We start from the raw sequence: 21,143 nt of genomic DNA on the forward strand, positions 1-21,143 counted from the left end.
TTGCTATTTGTGCACCAGCATTCGTGTTCATTTTAATCCACCCACATTTTTTGACGCAGGAAAATAAATGGAGTATGGCATTAACAGTGAAGAATTGAGAAAAGAATCCACCAATTACCAGTGCAATTCTAAACAGAGTTACTCCAGTCTAAGCCCATTGATTTCAACAGGCTTAGACTGGTGTAATTCTGCTCAGGATTGCATTGTAAATTTTGTTTTGTATATGAAAATATATCCATTTCAGATGTACCACTAGTTCTTGTATCCATTATTTTGATAGTTAGGGGAAAAAAACAAACCTCTCACCTATTACACTGGTTCTCTGTGGAAAAGTATATTTGAAAGTCATCAGAGTTGTCGTGGACATACAGAAAACAACATCGTTCATCAAATTTAGATATGCTGCAAAAAGTTCAAAACAAAGTTACACTAGGTATAAGATGACTGAGTAGTGAAGCAGAAAAACAAGAGTTTTTCCATCCCCCAGTCATTTCTGTTTCTCCACGTCTTCATACACAAGGGACCTTCAAACAAGATCATGGATGCTTAACTTTGCTGGCAATGTCTGACTACCACTATATGTATGAGACACATAAATCCACACTGCACTAGACTAGCAAGAGGAGAAAGCAATGACAATTTTCAAAGGCTATGAAACAGCCAGATCAATATCCATCTCCCTGCACTTTCAATTTGCTCATCTAAATATAACATTTTGTATAGCAATGTGCGTGGAAGGAAAGATTAACTGGCTTTGTACATGATATATCTTTAAATAATGATGTTATGAAAGACAAGAACTATTGTATGTTAAAAGAAATATAATTACAGAGGCATGAAGATGTCACAGCAAATAGAAGAAGTCAAGAAATGCAAATACATTTCAATTATTCCCTGTTGAATTATTATTAAAATATTTTATGGTCTGATTGCTATTCATATTTTTAAATATGCTCCACCCCTAGGTGGCACTAAAATCATATTTGATTAACTGCCTTGTGTGTATGGTTAAATTCAAAATATTAAATCAATCCATACATATATTGTAAGGTTTAGAGAAATCCAAGGTTAATTTTTATTTACGACTTAGGTGATAATCTGATCTCCCAAGAACTAGCATCATAAAATGTATTTATTATGACTAAGGAGATACATGCAAACTGCAAAGTCTGCTTGTCAGGGCTTTTGAGGGGGTTTGAAATAATGGCAGGTATCTTTTAAGGGGAGGAGGAGAGATTTGGGAGCTATTTTATTTTGGCTTTAACTGTAAAAGTTTTTACAGTGAAATCCTAAGCAGAGTCACTCCAGTTTAAGTCCATTGGTTTCAATGGGCTTAGACTGGAGAGACTCTGTTTAGCATTTCACTGTCAATCTACTATTATAAGACAATCTACTATTCTAAGCTACAAAGAAAGGCAGGGTAAAATGTTTAAATAAATAAACAAACAAGTAAATAAAAACTACAGCAAGGTCAATTTTTTTTTGTATTTTGAGTTCTATGTTACACAATGTGCAAGGGAAGATTTTTAAAAGCTTTGGTGATGCAAGATAGATCTATCAATTGTTATCCCAGTGCAGAAACCGGGAGAAACACTAGTCAGAATTCCCACGGGCAACAGCTTTGGTTATTCCTTTTTTAAATTGCTTGTTTATTTAGATCTTTACTTTTATACAGACATGTATTTTGTTCGCCATTAAAGGGCTACTTTTACTGAGCAGGACCAGTAGCGTTTAACTCACCTCCTGTCGTGAAGGAATAAAGGGGGAAAGCTTCTAATTTGTATTAGGCAAGACAGTCAAGTAGATTTCTGATTCACTAGATAGTGTTTAACCAAACAGGGCCAGTAGACATATAGTGCTGGAGAACTCAGTTGTGGTTAAATAACTGAAGGAGGTCATTGCCCTCCTTTCCTTAGGAACTTCTCCTTCCTCTGTCTTATTTCCATGGCCTTAACCATGATTAAGTATACAGTAGCACAAATGTTAAACTCTGTTAATATTATACAGCATTCCATCTAAAGCAGGCACTGAAGCTTGTCTCAAATTCTGATTGATCTAGATGATACAATTATCATGGGGAGATTTCTGTTTTCTCATGGCATATTTGTTCACTTGTAAGACTTACCACATGTACCTGATGTGTTGTCGTCTCAGGAATCCAACCCCTCAAATAGCATGATGATTTCATGTGATTGACTTATTATAATCACTAATCTAAGCAGGAAGGAATAAGTAAACTGGCTAGGGCAGATGTAACTTGGTAGACATAACTTTTGAACAGCAATTTTCTAAACAAAGGTAATGTTGTAAAGCAGATTATTTGTGTCAGAAACAGAACCACCCTATCTTGGCCCATTCAGGCCTTGAAAAACAAAGATGCTGAACATGTAAGAATACTGTCCCATCTCCCTAACCTGCACATATACAACAAAAGTCTTAACATAGCATTGCATATGTGGTTCTTACACTAAGGCACAATATGACACACAGACAAATTAAAACATGAAACTTTTCAAATGCACCAACCTTATTCCTCTAATAGAAGAAGCTGTAAAATTCCATTCATGAATTTGTTTCTGAAAATGGTAAAAATGAGTATTTCAAAGCGAGATCATAGCCACATCTTGTCACATATAGGACACAAACATAACGTCTGCGCAAAGTCTTGTATTCAGCTGCACTAAATAAGAAGAAAATTGAAAAGAATGTTCTTCCACTTCATTTGGGGCAATAACATGAAAAGGGATAGTGGTACACATGGAGTGGTGCTGGGGAATACAACTGGCCCTGGGTATGTATTCTATGGAACCTTTCTTGCCTTCAAGAAGAACTTCTGCAAGTATTGTTTTGTGTGAAAATGACACACACATATTGCTGGCCACGATGACACTGACAGTTTAATTTTCAATTATTATGTTTATTACAGTTTATAATGCAGTACTTAGGAACAAAAAGATAACATGTGGTGGTGAAATTCTGAAAAATGTCAGGAAAAATACATCTTTTATGAGAAAATGCAGAGTACACATGATCTAATCAACAGAGAACATATATCAAGAAAAGCTTTTCTCTTGGATTGGTATCAAATGAGTTTCATTCCCCAAGAGAGTTTTAAAATATATATTGTACACATACAAAGCTGACGAGCTCTTACAGGATGCTTCACAAAAATGTAACAAGTCATATAAATTACCTTTTCAGCTCTTCATCAGTAAAACTGAAAAGGTATTTTTCTATAGGGTACTATAAGAGTGCAAATCTGGCATATAAATGTGAAGTATTTCTAATGAGCAAAGAATATTCTTACCATTTCTGTAGGAGACACATGCCACAGTGAAACAGTTTTCTCATCTGCTTCATTATTAATTGAAACATATGCAGGCTGGTATACTTTAGTTGGTTCTATCACCAATACCTAAACAAAATGCACATTTAATAAAATCTAAGTACCAGCAGGTTATTAGAATAAGCAGTAGGATGTTTATTCTAAACTTGTTTTCACTGTTATTATTATTGTGATAAAATAACATTCTCATATTTTTTCAAACTGATATCTTAAAATAATCAGAAGTTCGATAAAACAAATTACAATCGGGTTTCAGTCAACTTTAAAATAATTTATTTTACTAATCTCTTTTTTCTGTTGTAATATCTAACTCTATTCATTTCCATGATATACTAGCAACCGAAGGTGCTCCAAGATTCTTCTTGTACTTTTTCTGGTTACTATCAGAAGATTTTCTGTAAGATTTTGGTTTATAGTATTTTTAAAAGAATCTCATAAACCCAGAAGAGTTATTAGAGAGTCCATTATTATCCAAAATTCATATACAAGCAGTGGTGAACAATCCAGAGGAATTAATCTTCCAGATTTCTTCTTGAAGACCAATATACTTACTGGAGGTGTTTTAGAGATCAGATTTACCCCTGCAGTAAGCACTGGCCTAAAGTTGAATTGCCATATAACCTTTTTTAAAAAATAAAACCCATTCACTCCTACTGAACACTTTCTCAGCATCTATAAATATCAGTTGCTCCTTAGTTGTTCTGCAAAACTATCACTTTACAGAACATATGACACATAATACATGTTCCAATCTTTATTAAAATTCATAAACAGGCCTTTTCCCACATCATAGTATGTTGAAAAAATAAAAGTTCCCTTGGCTAGTTCTCAGCCCGATCCTCAGATCACCTTTGGCAGCAAAAAGACAAGCAGTGACTTGCACCACTGCTGCTGAAGTCCAATTCCATGCATAGCAAACTGGAAGTGGCCAGCCAGCTCTGCCCAGTTGCCAGGCAATGCTATGCATGACCAACACAGCTTTACCTGTCACCTGATTCTATCAGCTAGTTCACATGGCAGCTCGTAACACCAGGACACAATTTTCTGTTACTTTCAATCCAATACTAAACTGAACAAACATTTTTTGTGTGTAACAGAATGTACCGGGAATCTCAAGCCATTCATTGTTTCTTTGGTCGCCTCAAAAATTATGTCTAACCAGAAGTTCAGTCTCTCCTGTCTTGGAGAGTGTTCCAAAGAGAGTTTCCTGAAACGCTGAATTAAGACCAGATTCTGCACTAAGGACTTCAAATACCTGGAAATCATAATATAAGAAATCAATAAGCAGACAATAACAACTATTTTTTCTGTATTTCTATTAAGTAATGGAGAAAAAAATCAAATAATTAGAAGCCTACTCCTGAAAATGTTAACCCAAAACAGAAGGCACTCCTAGTTTGAATCCACAAATACAAAAAGGGAAACTCTTAACCAGGATAAAGACACAAGGCTCTCTCTATTGTAATAAGCCCTTTTGTTCAATAATATTTAAAACAATATTTTAAAATTACAATAAAAAATGATGGCCACAATTTAACACTTGATATCCCAACAACGTAGTATCATATCATATTTATGAATGATATTTACAGAATGTATTTATTGATATGTGATAGAGGAATACTTAATGAAGTTTGAGTGCTTTATGATATGCACAATGCACATAGTCACTTTAAATATTATTAGATAAAAGGGTGTTTTACAATATCCAGAGGAGTTAGCCGTGTTAATCTGTAGTAGCAAAATCAAAGAGAGTCCAGTAGCACCTTTAAGACTAACCAAGTTTATTGTAGCATAAGCTTTCGAGAACCACAGTTCTCTTCGTCAGATGCATGGAGGGCAGAAAGAAACTGGTCAAATATAGAGGAGGAGAGGAGAGGGGAGGAGGAGAGGAGGGATGTAAACAACTCCTTTGATATGGAGATGCAAACAGCTCCGTTTGATGTGGGGATCAGTTTGCTTGTGTAAAGGTTCAAAGGAGTTTGCCATGTTAGTCTGTAGTAGCAAAATCAAAAAGAGTCCAGCAGCACCAACAGTTCTCTTTGTCAGATGCATCTGGTGGGGAGGGCTGTGGTTATCGAAGTCTTTGTGCTGCAGTGGAATTGTATGGTCTTGGTGGTGCTGCTGGACTCTTTTTGATTTTGCTACTACAGACTAACACGGCAAACTCCTTTGAACCTTTACACAAGCAAACTGATCCCCACATCAAAAGGAGCTGTTTGCATCTCCATATCAAAGGAGTTGTTTACATCCCTCCTCTCCTCCTCCCCTCCCCTCTCCTCCTCTATATTTGACCAGTTTCTTTCTGCCCTCCATGCATCTGACGAAGAGAACTGTGGTTCTCGAAAGCTTATGCTACAATAAAATTGGTTAATCTTAAAGGTGCTACTGGACTCTTTGATTTTACAATAAAGACAGTCTTGTGTTTTTCTCCTGGTTAAGGGTCGCCCTGAAAATGGGCAGACTGGGATCATTAGAAACCCAAAGTACCAAAGGTTCTGACTCTGGGCAGACCTCATGAGCAAACAAGAACACCCTAGAAAGTACTCTGGGCTTATGTTCCTCCCACCCTGTGTCCTCCTATAACAATGAGATTAAAGACTTCCTTGTTTTGTAATATAATGCAATTTATTGTCAAGCATGATGATGATGAAGATGAAGATGAAGATGATGATGATGATGATGATGATGATGATGATGATGATGATGATTCAGGACAACTTAACGCACACCCAGAGAGGTTCACAAAGTGTGTTATTATGGTGGGTGGGGCTGAGAGAGTTCTTCAACAAACTAAAGTTTGTTTATAGCTTATGAAAAACTGTATTGCAAACCACAGGTTCAAATCCCCAATTAGTAAGAAACAAACTACAATTTGTTAAACAGCCATAACCGAACATCATAAAAAATTGCAATTTTGTTACAAATAAGGAACTCTAAGGGCAGCACATGAGGAATAAGGGTGGAGGGGGAAAGTGCACAAACCCAAGATTTGCTGGTCCATCATCATCATCATCATCACAAGCAAACCATGGTTTATTCCACAGATTGTTTATAATATCTGGATTCAATATTTATCTTTTAAACAAGTTTACAATGAAGGATATATACATCCATCTCTAAGTAACTCCCTTTCTTGAAGCAAGGTTGCCATGTAAGTTACATGTAAAGTTTAGAACAAGCTTCCATCTTGGCAGGACCACTTTCAAGAACTAGAACTCACAACCCAATGCCACAACTGTGACTAACAAAAAAAGGACAGGCAAGCTAACTTAACGTTTCTACACATATTAGACACAACCACCACCCCACAGGTACACCCAAACCAATGTTTTGAAGGTATACAGGACTCTTCACCATAGTATAGGAGAGCAATATATTGAACCATATCTTGATGCCCCAGAAATCACATGAGGTAGGTGCTTTAAACTTTTCTGTAGTGTAAAGGCTATATTTCATTTTCATCTTATTTCTTGAAAATGCATATAGAACCTCTCTATCAGCATGTAATAAAGAATGGCATCATGCTGTAAGCTTTGTGAACCCCAGTGAAGAAAACAGGAAGGTCACAAATTCAAATTATGCTACAATACATACCAAATTGGCGGTTTCAGTTTAAACAGCCTTTCTGCAGCTTGAACAGCTTTACCAATGTCATTCGCCAACATGCTTACACTGAAGAACTGACCAACATCCCAGTAATTATTCATTTTTTCCAAGCTCCCTTTTCTTCCCAACAAACTGTTTAATCGCACACCTTGAAAAATCCACATAAAAAAATTGTTACAAATGAACTAGCGTTGTTACAAATGAACTAGGGTTGCCAGTCTCCTGGCTGGCAGGGGAAAAGGCAGGGGAACGCACCTCCCAGGGCATGCGTGCCTGGTGGGCTAATTTTGGCCCCAAATGGACAGAATCAGGCCTGTCTGGGGCCTAAGTTGGCCTGCTGTTAAGCGCAGGACTGCTCCAGGCCCTCCCGGGGCTGAAATTGCCCTGCTGCGAAGTGCAGGAGCATTCCAGGGTCTGGCAGCACTCTGGTACTCTGCAGCGGATCAGTTTCATCTCTAAATGGGCCCAATTTAGCCCGCTGCAGATCGCAGGAGCACTGCCAGGAGGGCTCTGGAGCCCTCCCACACTCCACAGTGGGCTGAATCGGGCCTGTTTGGGGCTGAAATTGGCCTAGTGTGAAGTGCAGGAGCACTCCAGAGCCATCACAGAGCCCCAGCAATGCTCCCGTGCTCTGCAGTGGGCCCAATTCAGTCCCAAATGGGCTGAAATCGGCCCACTGCAGAGCACAGGAGCACTACCAGGGGCAGCTCAAGGCCCTGTGCGAAGACATCACTTGCCGCATGCAAGTCATTGCAAAAGGTGAGTGCCAGGCCCGGAGGGTGAGGGGACCTGACAACCCTAAAATGAACACAATAATCTTGATTATGAGACTGAAAAGATGGTAGGCATTCCTATTCATAGGAAACCTAACCTCAAAAAGTTCTATGTAGAAACAAATAACAACAACAACAACATCAGATTTATATACTGTCCTGCAGGACAACTTAATGCCCACTCAGAGCAGTTTACAAAGTATGTCATTATTATCCCCATAATAAAACACAGGGGTGGGTGGGGCTGAGAGAGCTCCAGAGAACTGTGACTAGCCCAAGGTCATTCAGCTGGCTTCAAGTGGAGGAGTGGGGAATCAAACCCGGCTCTCCAGATTAGAGTCCCATGCTCTTAACCACTACACCAAACTGGCTCTCTGGTAAGTGGCTAGTACTTCTACAGTGCAATCCTAAGCAATCTTACATTCTTCTAAGTCCATTAAGTTCACTGAGCTTAGAAGGGTAGGATTGCACATGTAGCCTTCTGTTTACAACTAAATATCACAGGTGAGAAGGCAATAGTGTAGGCTGTATGATTTGCCCTTCCTTGATCCCATATTCACTTAAAGAGAAAATCAAGGTTGTTATTATTCAGCTGATACAATAATAAGATTTACAGAAGTTTGAGGATATGGACTGGATTTTTGGAAGTTTGAGATCTATCACCTACTTGTACAACCCTTGCCCCTTTTGGCTTGCTCAAATCTGCTGGGATGGGGCTGATGGATTAGGTCCAGGAGACAGTAAATGCCTCCCTGAAAGAGGGAATGGTCACTTCTGCCTTGAAGCAGGCAGTGCTGTGTCCCCTCATCAAGAAAACTACTCTGGACTCAGAGGAGCTGAATAACTGTCATCCAGTTATCAAATGTACCATTCTTGGGCAAGGTGATTAGATAAGTGGTGGCTGGCCAGCTCCACGGATTCGTGAAGAGAGATGGGCACGAACTGGAAAAAAACTGAACCATGTGGTTCGTGGTTCATCAAATTTCATGAACTATGAACCTGCCCCGGTTTGCGAACCAGTTCGTTTGGTTCGTGAAAACGTCACATCCAGGCCAGAAAACCATCACTTCTGGGCCAGCAGAAGGTCTGCAGGAAGTCCATCCCGTTGCCTAGGAAACTGATTGATTGGCACCAGGCTGTCTGCAGTCACAAATCAAAAAACAAACCAAACGAACCAGCCTAAAGTTCTTGGCGGTTCGTCAGAAATGGGATCTGATGAACCACGGTTCACGAACCATGAACCAGCCTGGTTCATGATTAATATTGGTTCGTATTTCGGTTCGTGCCCATCTCTATTCCTGAATCAAGCATGTTGTTTGACTGCAGATGAGCAATAAAGAGAGCTGACTGACACCATGAGCTGGGATAATCAAATGGGCCAATTTGAAATGCCGCCTTGTCTCTGCGCTCTGAGTCATCACTTGGGCATGGCTCATGCTCGTCCCCAGGAAAAAGGGCTGAGAGTCAAGAAGGACGTTCCTTATATGATCTTCCCTCAGCTTTCATAGCACAGTGCACACAGCTGCAGTGCCAGCTAGGGTTGCCAGGCCCCCTCAACCTCCCGGCGGGCTGCCTGCACTCCGCAGGGGGCCAAATCAGCCCGGATTGGGTGTGATTCAGCCGAATTTGGGGCAGATTTGGGCACATTCCCCTGCTGGCCAGGTAAGTGGGGGGACTGGCAGGGGACTGGCTACCCTAGTGCCAGCTCATGTTGGACCTTCCTTCTCACCAGCTGCCCTCCCTCTATTTTAACAGAGGGAGTGAAGAACAGTCTTGAATCCATTCCAAATCTGGTTTCAGACCTGGTTCTGGGACTGCATGTTTTGCAGTGGTTCCAGTCCTACCTCAAGGGTAGGTTTCAGAGTGTGGTGCAGTAGGGTTACTACTCCACCCCTTGGTCTTTGGCCGACAGGATGCTCCAAGATCTTCCTTGTCCCCCATGCTTTTCAGTATCTATGTAAAGCTACTGGGAAAAGTTATCTGGAGATTTGAGCTGAGTTGCCACCAATATGTGGATGACAGTCAGCCCTCTTGTTCTTCCAGCAGATCCAAGGGATGCTGTGGAAACTGTGAACAGGGGCTTGGAGTCAGTTTTGGAGTGGATGATGGCTAAGAAGCTGAAACTTAATCCCAACAAGATGGAGGTGCTATTGTTGGGGCGGGGGGAGGAATCCTGACAACAGGAAGTAGGTTATTCACATTCTAGATGGTGTTGTAGTCCCCTTGAAGATGCAGTTTCATAGCTTGAAGTTGCTCCCAGACCTGGGTCTCTTGTTGGATAAACAGTGGCAGTGATTGCCAGGAGTGTATTTCACCAGCTTTGGCTGGCGAATCAGCTGCAGCTATTCTTGGGCAGGAAAGACCTTACCACTGTCCAGAAACTACAGCTGGTACAGAATGCTGATTGGAGTGGGTTGCAGAGACCATATCACTCCAGTATTGTTCCATCTGCACTGGCTCCAAGTTTGGCCAGCATATCTTAAGGACTGCCTTTTCCTAAATGAAACTACCCTTTCACTCCAGGCCTCTTTGGAGGTCTTGCTTTGGGTTAGATGGGTGGCAACCCCAGAAAGAGCCATCTTAGTCATGGCACAAAAATTCTGGAACTCCTCCCCACTATTGCTGTCTTCTGCCAGTGTATGAAGATGCTTTTGTTTTCTTTGGGGTACCCAATAACTGTTACTGGCCATCCTCCCTGTTCTTTGTGTTTATGTGTTTTTACTATGTGTTTGAATTATATTTACACTTCTTAAAATGTTGTTCACCACCTTTGGGACCCTATTTGGCTAGAAACCTGGCATAAAAATGTTTTAAAATAAATAAATAAAAAATTATAAAAGGCTGTTGCTATTGACAACCTCGTTTGCAGAAATTAATACTAAGAACTCTACAGCACTCTTCTCGTATCACTAACAGCAATACACTCTGACATGCTACTCTGTGGCTATGCTGTTAAGTTCTATAGTTCATAGTCATGTGTAACATTGCCAAAAGGAGTGAATAACTCCAGCAATATACTGCTGCAAAATACTTTGTTCACCTATTTTCCTGAGTTCCATAGAGGTTTCAAATTGCTGTCCTGCAACAATCAGCAAAACTGCTAGATTAATTCCGGAATACAGACTTGATTGAAGCTCAAACCCTTTGCGGTACCTACAGAGAAGATTTTACAAATTGGAAAACAGTCTTGCAAAAAAAAAAAAAAGTGTGTTCTCAGTGCTCACTGTTATATATTAAGTAAACTTAATAAAGCGTAATTATTATTTTTTTACACACAAGTAAACATAGGAAAATACAGAATGGAATTTAGTCAGTCAGCATGAGGAAGCAAACAGCAGCCTACCATTTTTAAACCTATCTGAAAAATGTTTTAACAACAGTGACCTAAGCATAAAGAGCAGTAGGAACTATAGCTCTTCAGGGCCCAATCACCTAAAGATTCAGGGGGCCACAGAAAGGGGAACCAGGAAAGTGACTTTGATCCTAGTGCATTCCTATGATGTCATCATCAGCATGATAACATCCAAAATTAGGAAAACTCCTCCCAAACTGTGCTATTTTACAATTTGTATGGAAAATCTCTCTGTTTCTTGAACCAAGTTCTGAATCAAGCTGGGAAGTTTTCCCATCATTAGCTCTAGTGCAGATATTGTCTTACTCACTCTTTTTCATAATGAGATTAATTCCCATCAAGAGGAAAGTTTCTATTTAGCCTACTGTTACCATTCAATGGCTCTGTCTCGGCTACTGGTGTCTTTACAGTCTGAATCCAGAAATATGTCCTTGTAGATTCTCCCACACAAACAGAACATGTCTGGTGCAGGATGATCACATGTCTGTAAAACCTGAAGCATAACGTGCAGGGCTTTTCCCCGGTCACCTGTATTGTTCCTTCTGAAATTCAAGCATACAGTGGAATAAAAAGGGGGGGGGGAATCCACTTGAGATTGAATACTCTATGCTTCTGAACATATCAGAAGGATTTTAAAGTTACATAATCATTCTGAGTTTAATTAGGACAACAATTTATATAAATCAAACACAAGCTGACCTCTTAAGCACAATAAACAGTGCAATACAACTGGTTTGTTCAATTAGAAACCAATGAAATAAACACAATATAATACATCCAATGAACAACATAATGTGGGTAGAACAGGGGAAAAACTATTTAAAGTTTTCAATCTATTAAAGCTACAACCTTATTTGTTTTTTAAAATGGAATTGCACAATTCCCCTTTACTACATTCCTACTCCATTTATAAAAATGCTCTCCTGACATTTTTATTCTACATATTCTGCAAAATGACAGATGTATGAAAGCCTTCCTGACATCATCGGGCAGGCCATTTTACTTGGGGCCCAGAAAGACCCCTGAAGTTACCTTCTACCGAATCAGTCCCTTGGCCCATCAAGAGCAGATTGGCAATGATTCGTTTTCGTTTTCTCGGCCATGTCGGATGCTCCTCTCCACAGGTCCGGGAGGAAGCGCCCGAGCAGCTTGACCGGGCGGCTGATCTGCGAAGATTAGCCCCCAGAACTCCCAGTGAGGGAGGCAGGGTCCGGAACGCGGCGGGAAGAGCCCCCTGAAATCGATGCAGGGGGTAAATTGCCCGTTTGTTCCTATGGAGGCCGGCAGACGTGCGCGGCACCTCAAGTGCTGCCGGGCCATGGAAAACGGCAAAGAGCAGAACTAGGCGGAAGCCTGTAAGTAAGCGAATCCCTTCTGTTATTACAAGCGCACGCAAAGGAGTGGTGGGATCTGAAGCTAAGAAGGCTCGTTCTTCCCCCTCGCTGAGTTTCAGAATTTGGTCGGCGGTCCCCCCCCCCTAAAATGGCAGCGAAAAAGCAGAGTCCCGCTTTGGGCAAGTCAATCTCGGCTGCCCTAAAGGGGAAAGGAGAGTTGCTCGAGGACTTGGTGAAGAGGTCGGTTATCGAAGCCATAAAGCCCTTTGTTGACAAGCTGAATGAAACAGATCAAAGGGTGGGCTTAATTGAGAGCGAAGTGAAAACCATTAAGGAAGCAGCGGGGGGGCAGAGAAGTCTGCTCGGGAAAATGCGTCACTCGTGAGGGCAACGAATAAAGAGTTAAAGCTGGTGGAGAACCAGCTGATCGGGCTACAAGTGGAACGAACACAGACAATTTTGCGCATCCAGAATGTGAAAGAGGAGGAAAATGAGGATTTATGGGATCTGGCCTCGGAACTATTGGCGACACCCACGAGGGCAACTAAAGAAGAGGTAAAAAGCGCCATTTTGGAAGTCCATCGGGCTTCTTCAAAATATGCAACGAAGTGTCAGCTGCCTCGCGAGATCATCATCGATTTTTCATCTAAGAGGATCAGAGACACTATCCTATACAACTCATACAATGCGGATCTGGACTTTTTGGGTAATAAAGTTAAGATACTGAAGGATGTTCCATTTTTAGTTCGGAAAAGACGATTTAAGTATAAAAAGTTTGTAGCTCTTCTGAGGGAACGTGGAATAAAGTATAAATGGCTATTTCCGGAAGGTATCTGGTTTAGTTACAAAGATCAAGCTTACAAGATAATATCAGAAGATCAACTAAGGGATTTTGAGGACAAAAATCAAGAATTTCAGCAAGACACCAAGCAAGAAGAAAAGGATTTGAAGTCTGAGGGGGGGGGGAGGGAACGAGCACTGCGGTTGCAGTTGCTCAGAGAGAACTGCGTCCAAGGACCAGGTGGGGGGAGGAAGACTTAATTTGGATTGTAATCTGTATTTTGCAAGGTCAACCACTCCATCAATATCTTACAAAGTTTTAATTTTTTAATAATGGCAGTATGAAGGGAAAGCATTATTTGTAGTGTAGTGTTGTTATATGTTGCTGTTTTTTTTCTTTCCTTCCCCTGCCCCCCTTCTTTCCCTCTGTATTGTTAGTTAATGTAGGTACTAAAAAAATTTAAAAAAAAATTCAAAAAAAAAAGAGCAGATTGGCAACAATTCTTCCAGGTTTCAGTTGGAGTTTTCCGATCACCTACAACCTGATCCTTTTAAACAGGAGATGCCAGGGATTGAACCTGTCATGACCCTCTCCCTCCCTACTTGGAGTCTGAGGAGCCATGGTCAGTGAGTGAGGAGGAACAGAGCGACAAGGGAGGGCTCAGCAGCACTACAGAGGAACCAACTGAGAACGTACCAGCAGCACCAGAGACCACCCTGCTAGAGTCTGCAAATGCAAGCCTGCAGAGCACTAATAGTGGTGCTTCCTTGCAGGATCCTGATCAGAGCACAGAGCAGCTTCAGGCACTCCAGCCTATACTACAGCTGAGGTCAATTACCTCTCAGCCTACTTAGGCGGAGGCCTGGGAGGACAGCTTTGCCTGATGAACTGGTTCATCAAGTGTAAGCTCTGTGTTCCAGCTCCAACCTACATCCCAAGCTTTGCCAGCCTACATAAGAGGAAACCTGACTGGGCCTGGCAGCAGAACAGAGGACAGAACGTGAGACCTTCTCCAAGCCATGTAGATGTTCTATCACCTATCCATAGCCCCCTACCTAGTCATTGTTCCTAATCCTTTGCAGGGTGGCACCTTCAGAAAGCTTTGCTCAGATGAATGAAGTTGTGTCAGTGAGCATGATGATAGGTGGTTCTAGAGGATTCTAGGCCATGAGTGGCTTTGGAGGTAATAATCAGCATCTTGAATTGTACCAAGAAACTAATCTATATATATAAAAACAAGTGTCCTCCTGACTGACTCATCAATGCCCAGCCCAAACCCCTGGGCCTAGAAACATGAAATTTGGGGAGACCATTCCTTTTATGCTGTAGGGGCTCACTAAGAAGGGATTTTAAGAAATTCACCCCCTAAAGGGGTAAAAAGGGGTAAATGTGTTTTCCCATAGGGATACAGCTTCTCTGTGTGGCTGGCAGGCTGCTCATCCCCCTCCCCCTGCCAACTGCCAACTCAGCCACTCTGCCTTGAGGTCATTTGCATATGTGGCCTTGATTGGCCATCAACCCAACATTCTAAACAGCAGGCAGGACACATACAGTAACTAAGGACACATTCAATGAAGTCCCAGTCATTGAACGTGTCCTGAGGTAAAAAATACACCTCCCCTCTAGAGTTGCCAATCTCCCTGTGGGGCTTGGCTTTCCTGTGAGGCTGGCAGGCTAATGGGTCAGCTATGGAACTGTGTTCTGAGGTAAAAATAATGTCAAGGAAACTGCAGACAGTTGAAGAAAGACACTACAGGACTTCTGAAAAAGGATTTTATATAAAAGTCAGTATGGCAGCTGAGTTTGTAAATGTTCATGGGGAGATGGTGCACAACCTTTCTAGGAGTCATTTCAATGCGAACCTCTCACATGAACCTGCCGAAGGGTCCACCACACCATCCTTCTCTCAGTCCAACTCCACCTCACATATCTTGCAGCCATCACCTCTTACTGCCACCTAGCAGACCTAACAGCCACGATATATCCTGATATCATCACTATCACAGAGAAGTCCATGGACGTGATGTGCAAGCATGCCATTCTGACCCCCAAGAATGACAAGGCTGCCATCATTAATGAAACACAACTTAACTTCCTCGAAGGAGCAGAAATGGAGTACAGATCTGTGGACTCAGTGGTGCAAATGGATGATGCGGTCCACTACCCTGTGGAGTTCCTTAACATGCTCAACCCTCCTGGTTTCCCAGCCCACAAACTTCTGCTCAAAGTGGGGCCTCCAAAGTGGGGGGAAACCACCAATGAGGTCTACAAAGAGGTACTTCAGTAGAAAAAAAAGGTTGTATGTATTTTTCACTTTATTTATTGTACTCTTCCTTTTAAAATTCTCTTCAACAAATGTTACATTTTGACAGGGGTAATTTCAAAGAAAAAGAGCTGGAGGAACTCATTAGCATATGCCACACCCCCTGACATCACCTATCCTGGCAGTTTTGGACCCAATCCTGGCCATTCAGGGCCGAAATTGGGCCCAAAATGGCAAAAAGGGGCAGAAAATGGCCAAAAAGGGGGCCAAAGTGGACAGGATTGGGCCGCTGCTGAGTGGGAGAGTGATCCACCACTCATCAGAGGCCCGATCTGGGCCGTTTCAGCCCCAATACAGGCTGAAACAGGCCCAAAATGGCCAAGAGTCAGGTAGGCGGGGCCACCTGACATGTGACTTCTTTGGGGAACTGCCGGAACTGTGTTCCAGCATGTTCCCCCTCAAAATGAGCCCTGCATTTTGAAATTCACTTCATCAGTTTTAGGCATCAACATGCTCCGTTTTATTCAATCGCTTTTGTGAAGCACGGGTACTATACTATTATACTACCACAAAACCAACTCAAAAAAACCCCACAAACTGAAAAAATGTTACATACCCGTAAGTATTATAACTGGATTTAAAGTAATTAAATACCATAGCGAAGCATGGGCATCAAGCTAGTAGCTAATTAAAGGAATGACTAGAAAATAGGTAAGCCAGCTGTGGTATTCTGTATCAGCCATAAAGAGTTCTACAATAGCCTAGCTACAAGGTCACCATGGCATGGAGCCATTTGGCCAGATTGGCTGGGCCAAGGTAAGGAAGATGAAGGAAAGCATTTTTCATAACTGTATTAACGTGTTTCTCAATCAGAAATGCTGGGTTGAATATAACCCCTGGACTCTTAACTGAGGGAGGATCAACTGAATCCCATCATATGTGGGAAGTATGTCTTCAACCTTCTGTACCACCATCACCTCCATTTTTTTTCTAGTTTCAACTTGTTCACCCTCAGCCTTTAACTACAGCATCAGAGCACAGTCTTGGGACAGCTATAGCAGTATTGGGCTGTCTCAACAAAGAAATTTATGGTTTGGTGTCATCAGCACATTGATGGGCAGGATTTGAGTCCAGCAGCACCTTAGAGACCAACAAGATTTTTAGTGAATAATCTTTCAAGAATCAAAGCTCCCTTCTTCAGATACAGGGAGGATTGGCAATCCCTGAGCCTTTATATACCAGTCAGGAGGTGGATGGGGTGAAACTAAGAAGGGAGTCAGCTTGTAAAAGTACTATGCAGCAGGGCTTTTTTTCTGGGGAAAGAGGTGGTGGAACTCAGTGGGTTGCCCTCGGAGAAAATGGTCACATGGCTGGTGGCCCCGCCCCCTGATCTCCAGACAGAGGGGAGTTTAGATTGCCCTCCACGCCGCTCCAGTGGTACGGAGGGCAATCTAAACTCCCCTCTGTCTAGAGATCAGGGGGCGGGGCCACCAGCCATGTGACCATTTTCAAGAAGTTCCGGAACTCCGTTCCCCCGCGTTCCCCCTGAGAAAAAGCCCTGCTATGCAGCATGATTAGAACACAAATTAGCATCTGTTGTGAGATACGAATCCTATGTCTTTATTCAGCCTCGGGGTTCCATTGTTCTGAATTTATAAATGAACTCAAGTTCGGCAATCTCACATTGTAATCTACCCTTGAAGCTTCTTTGTTTGTGGACAGCCACTTTTAGGTCAGCAATGGAAGATTAAACGTTCTCCCACTGGTTTTCAGTGTTATGATTTCTAATGTTAGATTTATGTTCACTTATTCTTTTGTCTAGGAACTGACCTGTTTGTTCAATGTACAGAATAAGGGCATTGCTGATACTTGGTAGTATATATAACACTGGAAGATGAACAAGTGAATGAACCTGAGATGGTATAATGGGTGTTGTTGGGTCCAGTGACTGTGTTGTCAGAGAGACTATGGGGACAGAGTTGGCATTTTGGTTTATTGCAGGCCCTGGTCCCAGAATCCATGTCCATGTTAGAAAGTACATTATTGTGAGCGAGTTAAGATTAGGGTACTGTCTGTGGACAAAAAAGGTTTGCCTCCCAATGCTTGTGAGAAAAGAATATAATTGTCCAGTATAAGCTGTAAGTCACTAATGAACTGGTTTGAGCTGAGAGCTATATGTGACCACCAGTGGCATTCTGTTATTGTTTCCTTCGGATCTATCTGGTAGCAGGTTATTCCTTGGTATCATTCTGGCTTTGTTAATCTGTTTCCTTACTACATCAGGTGGGTATTGTAATTCCAAAAATCTATTTGTACAATGGTATAAAGAAAATGTGTTGGTTCGGGGTAGGGTTTCCAGGGACCAGGGGACTCCCCAGGTCCCCAGGTCCCTGTAGTCTCCTGGCAGGGGATTGGGAGCCCGTACTTATCCCAGCTTCCTTCTGCACATTGGGGAATGACAACCCTAGCTCATGGTCAGATTGATGGTGGGGTGAGAGGTCTGGTGAAATTTCTCCACTGCTTCTTTCCCATGTGTCCAGATGATTAAAATGTCAGTAATTCTCAAGTACAAGAGAGGAAGTAGCAGGTTGGAGCTGAGGAAGCGTTGTTCTAAGTCAGCCATGAAAATGGCATACTGTGGTGCTATGAGGAACTCAAAAGGCTTTGGAAAACAGAAGTGACACTGGAGCCTATGTGGCTTTTCTCCCATATATCAGACTGCCTGTTTTAACCATTAAGGTCATCAGTGGAGTTCTAATTAAAGGTGATGAAATATTTCCATTAACATCACTAGAGCAGGGTTCCTAAATGCATCAAGACAGATGTCCTTACAGGTTAAATAAACATAATACTCACTCTCACTGTTTAACTTGTTAAAGATATATTCAAGTGAACAGGAAAAAATATTTGCAAGTAAAAAGCAAAGAGCACTTTGCAGCCTAAGAGCCACTTCCTGTGAGTAAAAAATAAACCATGCTTTATAGCTTAAAAGCCACTTCCTGTGACTATCCAATGGGATTTAAACTATTTATCAACCTATTTTTAGATTTGCTTATGATTTTCTGATCCCTGGCTACTTAGGAAAAAGCTTCTATTACAACATCATTGTGTTTGGGTTCTCAGTAACATGTAAACATTTTTGGTACTTTCCCAATTTTATCTACAAAAAAAGGAAATAATGTATATTAAATTATCTCCATCTGATGCAAACCAAGAGGTAATAAACGAAAAAATACAAAACAAATATGTAAAGCATACCTCTAGCCAAATGGCAAAAGTACTAGCACCTAATACCAGTGTAGACCTAGTTCTCCAATTTCTGTTATGACTAGTATGCATGTTGTCATTGACTATCAGGAATGGCATTTTCAATTTGATTGGCTGAAAAAGCAACATTTGGATTCACAGAGCAGATTTGAATTTTAGGTTCAAGGGGGATTGGAACTGAAGAGTCTGATGCTGAAGCATCATGAGAGTTTCTTTAAAAGGAAGGGAATAATCCCTCCCATGGCTTTACAAAAGGGAGGGAGTCCTCTTTCTTCTGGTTTCCTCATAGATTGTTTGCTTCTCTCTCTGAAATGGGGGTTATTGTAGGATTGTAATGGAGTTCTGCACTCTTATTGTTATTCTTGTTATTATTTTGTCATTACTAGCTGGTTTAAATGCGTTCCTCTGTTGAACTTTAATCAAATGATCTCATAGTTGTTTAAAATTCTTAATAATATCAGCCTGTTCTTCAATAGGGAAGGCCTCAAAAGAATTTTAAAAACTTTCATCAATAGCATCCAGATCAATTTCTTTTGAAGGTGTTAAAGTACAGTTTTGAATTTCCCTTACCTTTTCCAATTCAGGCACTTTTCTGCCCTCTTGTGAGATGGGTGGTTCAATCAATGGAATCCCCAGGGCTTTAGGGTCCTGCCTCCTAGCTATTAAGGGTCTACTACTAGCATGTTTATATTGTTTAAGTTCTTTGGGGGGAAATTTCAAAAAGAACCTGTAAGGGAAATGAGGGGTCACTACAGTAGTTTTAAGGAGATGGATGGGAAATATGTCATGATGACTACGAAACTACACCCTATTTGACATGATTAAAGACGAAAGAATAAGAACATTAATCGGTAATAACAAAAGTTGCTAGACAAATTGTCATAATATTTTAAATCAATTGAAGCAGGGTGTAAATCCAGAAGAAAGGATAAATGCTCCATTATGAGCCATATTACTCCAATTAATAATTTCCCCAATTAATAATATTGCTGAGTATAAAGTAAATGATGGAAAGGAGCAATATTTTCTTGCTTAAATGTGTAGTTATATATTCTGTTGATATGTTTCTTTTATGTATTGTTATAGTTTTTACTTTTCCAATAAACTTTTTTTTTAAAAAGTTAAAAAAAATAATTTCCCCTCTAAAGCGATGAATATCAAATACTATTCTACGGGGATCAAGAGCAAAAGAAGAGTCTTTCATAATATTATGTGCTTTCTCCCAATTTTTCTCTGGATTGCTGCTTTGAATTTTAGTAGAAAGAGTATCAGTTTTTCCATAAATTTTATTTAATGTGTTTGCAATAAGAAAAATTTGCAATGCTATCAGATTCAATACTGAGTACCCGTTCTTGGGTATCTCAGATTGACAAAACCTGTTCTGTAGCTCATCTGAATTTGCAGCTGCCTCTTTAGTCATAGTGGGTGCTGTCTGCATTGATATTATTTAATAAGGGAAGATAAGGGAAGATAACCCATAGTCAGTTGTAAAGCCTCAAAATGATTTTCAAAATTATAGTGGAGTCTAAGAGGGCCTTCTGTCCTACTTTGTTTAGGAAAGGGAGGCATAAAGTTCTCGAAGGGGTAATTACGCTTACAGTTCATAATAAACTCCTCCATAAACTCTTCAATATTAAAATCTATATTAAAATCAGCACTTTTAATATTGGTGCCTCCCTACCCAGAGACAAATAAATAAATATCCACCCCTCTCCCAACCTTAAAATAAGTTTTAAAACAAGTTAGAAACAAGTTAAAATGAATTAAAAACAAATTCTGAACAAATTAAAATCACAGCAGGGTGTGAGGAAATGTGGAAGGTGTAAAGGTGTTTCATAGGAATTTTTTTCAGCACTCCCTTAAATTTCAGAATGCTTCATCCTATAAACTATGACTATGTAAAACTTTGTCATCTACAGTAAACTAACAGTGTTGGTAGGCCTAAAGGTAGTAGGATCAAACTGAAAAGTACAAAAAGAAAAAAAATCATACTAACTTCAATGTATTTGAGTGGTAACTGAGTAAAAAGCAATAAAATAACCACCACTTACAATTAAGAAAAATAATAGCAAACACCAAAGTAAGAATTTCAGTAGAAGGAAGAATAGGGGCCTGGAATATGTATGTACAAAGACAACTTTGGGGACAGCACAGATAAGAATGAGATAGCACAAGTGTTTGTAATGTATGGTTTTGTATTCTGTGAGGTATTTCTCCCAACTTACTACTAAACTCATTTTATTCTGAAAAGCAAATAGGTAAGAGACTCCCAAGGCACTGGGCTGAAAGTTGTTTACCGTTAATCTGGCAACAAGTTCATCTTTTCACCATGCTTGTATATAAGTGATATGTAGACTATGACTTCAGCCTTGAAACATCTGTCAGCAATAGTTTACTATTTACTATACATGATATTTA

At 40.7% G+C, this 21,143-nt stretch overlaps 1 protein-coding gene across 1 annotated transcript in view; it reads right to left on the reverse strand.

Annotated features, from left to right (window-relative positions):
* The window catches only part of MAP3K15 (mitogen-activated protein kinase kinase kinase 15), a 107,167-nt gene that overhangs the window by 41,244 nt on the left and 44,780 nt on the right, over positions 1-21,143 (reverse strand). Inside the window, exons 7-13 of the mRNA XM_054974997.1 lie at positions 11,452-11,622; positions 10,769-10,881; positions 6,944-7,103; positions 4,451-4,601; positions 3,308-3,415; positions 2,527-2,576; positions 307-402 (exon numbers count right to left, since the gene is read on the reverse strand). Of these exons, the coding sequence (XP_054830972.1) occupies positions 307-402; positions 2,527-2,576; positions 3,308-3,415; positions 4,451-4,601; positions 6,944-7,103; positions 10,769-10,881; positions 11,452-11,622 (849 nt within the window). The remainder of the gene's footprint in view (positions 1-306; positions 403-2,526; positions 2,577-3,307; positions 3,416-4,450; positions 4,602-6,943; positions 7,104-10,768; positions 10,882-11,451; positions 11,623-21,143) is intronic.

Source organism: Eublepharis macularius, chromosome 3, assembly GCF_028583425.1.
Source record: "Eublepharis macularius isolate TG4126 chromosome 3, MPM_Emac_v1.0, whole genome shotgun sequence".
Taxonomy (NCBI): Eukaryota; Metazoa; Chordata; class Lepidosauria; order Squamata; family Eublepharidae; genus Eublepharis; species Eublepharis macularius.